Source organism: Manacus vitellinus, unplaced genomic scaffold (assembly GCF_001715985.3).
Source record: "Manacus vitellinus isolate BGI_N305 unplaced genomic scaffold, ASM171598v3 scaffold_1_pilon, whole genome shotgun sequence".
NCBI classification, from domain to species: domain Eukaryota; kingdom Metazoa; phylum Chordata; class Aves; order Passeriformes; family Pipridae; genus Manacus; species Manacus vitellinus.
The window spans coordinates 47,006,395-47,007,253 of record NW_021939396.1 but is presented as its reverse complement, the minus strand read 5'-3'; the positions used below and the strand labels follow the sequence as shown (position 1 = coordinate 47,007,253).

General features: G+C 66.9%; 1 protein-coding gene across 1 annotated transcript in view; it reads left to right on the top strand.

Moving 5' to 3' along the window:
• The window catches only part of GATA6 (GATA binding protein 6), a 21,321-nt gene continuing 20,462 nt past the window's right edge, over positions 1-859 (top strand). The window contains exon 1 of the mRNA XM_029959383.1: positions 1-834. Within this exon, the coding sequence (XP_029815243.1) occupies positions 302-834 (533 nt within the window). The 5' untranslated portion in view covers positions 1-301. The remainder of the gene's footprint in view (positions 835-859) is intronic.

The following is an 859-nucleotide window of genomic DNA, read 5'->3' as shown; positions in this document are numbered from 1 at the left end:
TCCCGACCCGCGTTGATCTGGTCTGCCTGATCCCATACCTCCGGGGGGAGGGACAACAGCGCCGAGGCGACATGACTGATTAAGCGTTCAGAGGGTCCAGATAAGCCCTGATGAATCTCATTACGGGAGGGAGACGGGCTGTCCTGTTTGCAAACTTTGTTATTATTGTTTCTCTCTCCCCCCCTTCCCTGCTATTCTGTGTCCTCCTTCCCCGCCCTGCCCTGCGGACCCCCATCTCCACTCCTCCTCCTCCCCTCCTCCCCTTTCCCCATCCACACCCAGCGGCTAGAAGGGGACCTGGATGGCCGTGGCTGAAGGCGGCTGGTGCGCGGTGAAGCGGTGCGCTGCGGACGCCGGTGTTCCCTCCTGCCCCTTCGCCACCAGGGAGCCGCGCCCGTCTCCTCCTTCGCCCCCCTCCTCCTCGTCTTCCTCCGGCTCCCAGGGTGAACGCGGCTCTTCCAAGACTCCTCGGCCGGAGACCGACGACAGTCACCGGCCGGCCCCGCTGCCGCCCCCCGCCGCCGAAGGCAGGTCTCTACTCGCCCCCTACGTGCACTTCGGGGCCCCCCACCCCTCCGGCCGGCTCAGCTGGGAGGACATTCTGCTCTTCGCGGACTTAGACCAAACCAACAAGCTGATCTGGTCCAGCCGCGGCCCCAAGCTGAGCGCCCTCGGCGCCGAGCAACCCGAGGAGATGTACCAGACCCTCGCCATCTCGGCCACCCAGGGCCCCACGCCTTACGACGGATCTCCGGGAGGCTTCATGCACTCCACGCCCAGCTCGCCCGTGTACGTGCCCACGACCCGCGTGGGCTCCATGCTGCCCACGCTGCCGTACCTGCAAGGCAGCGGGGCGGCC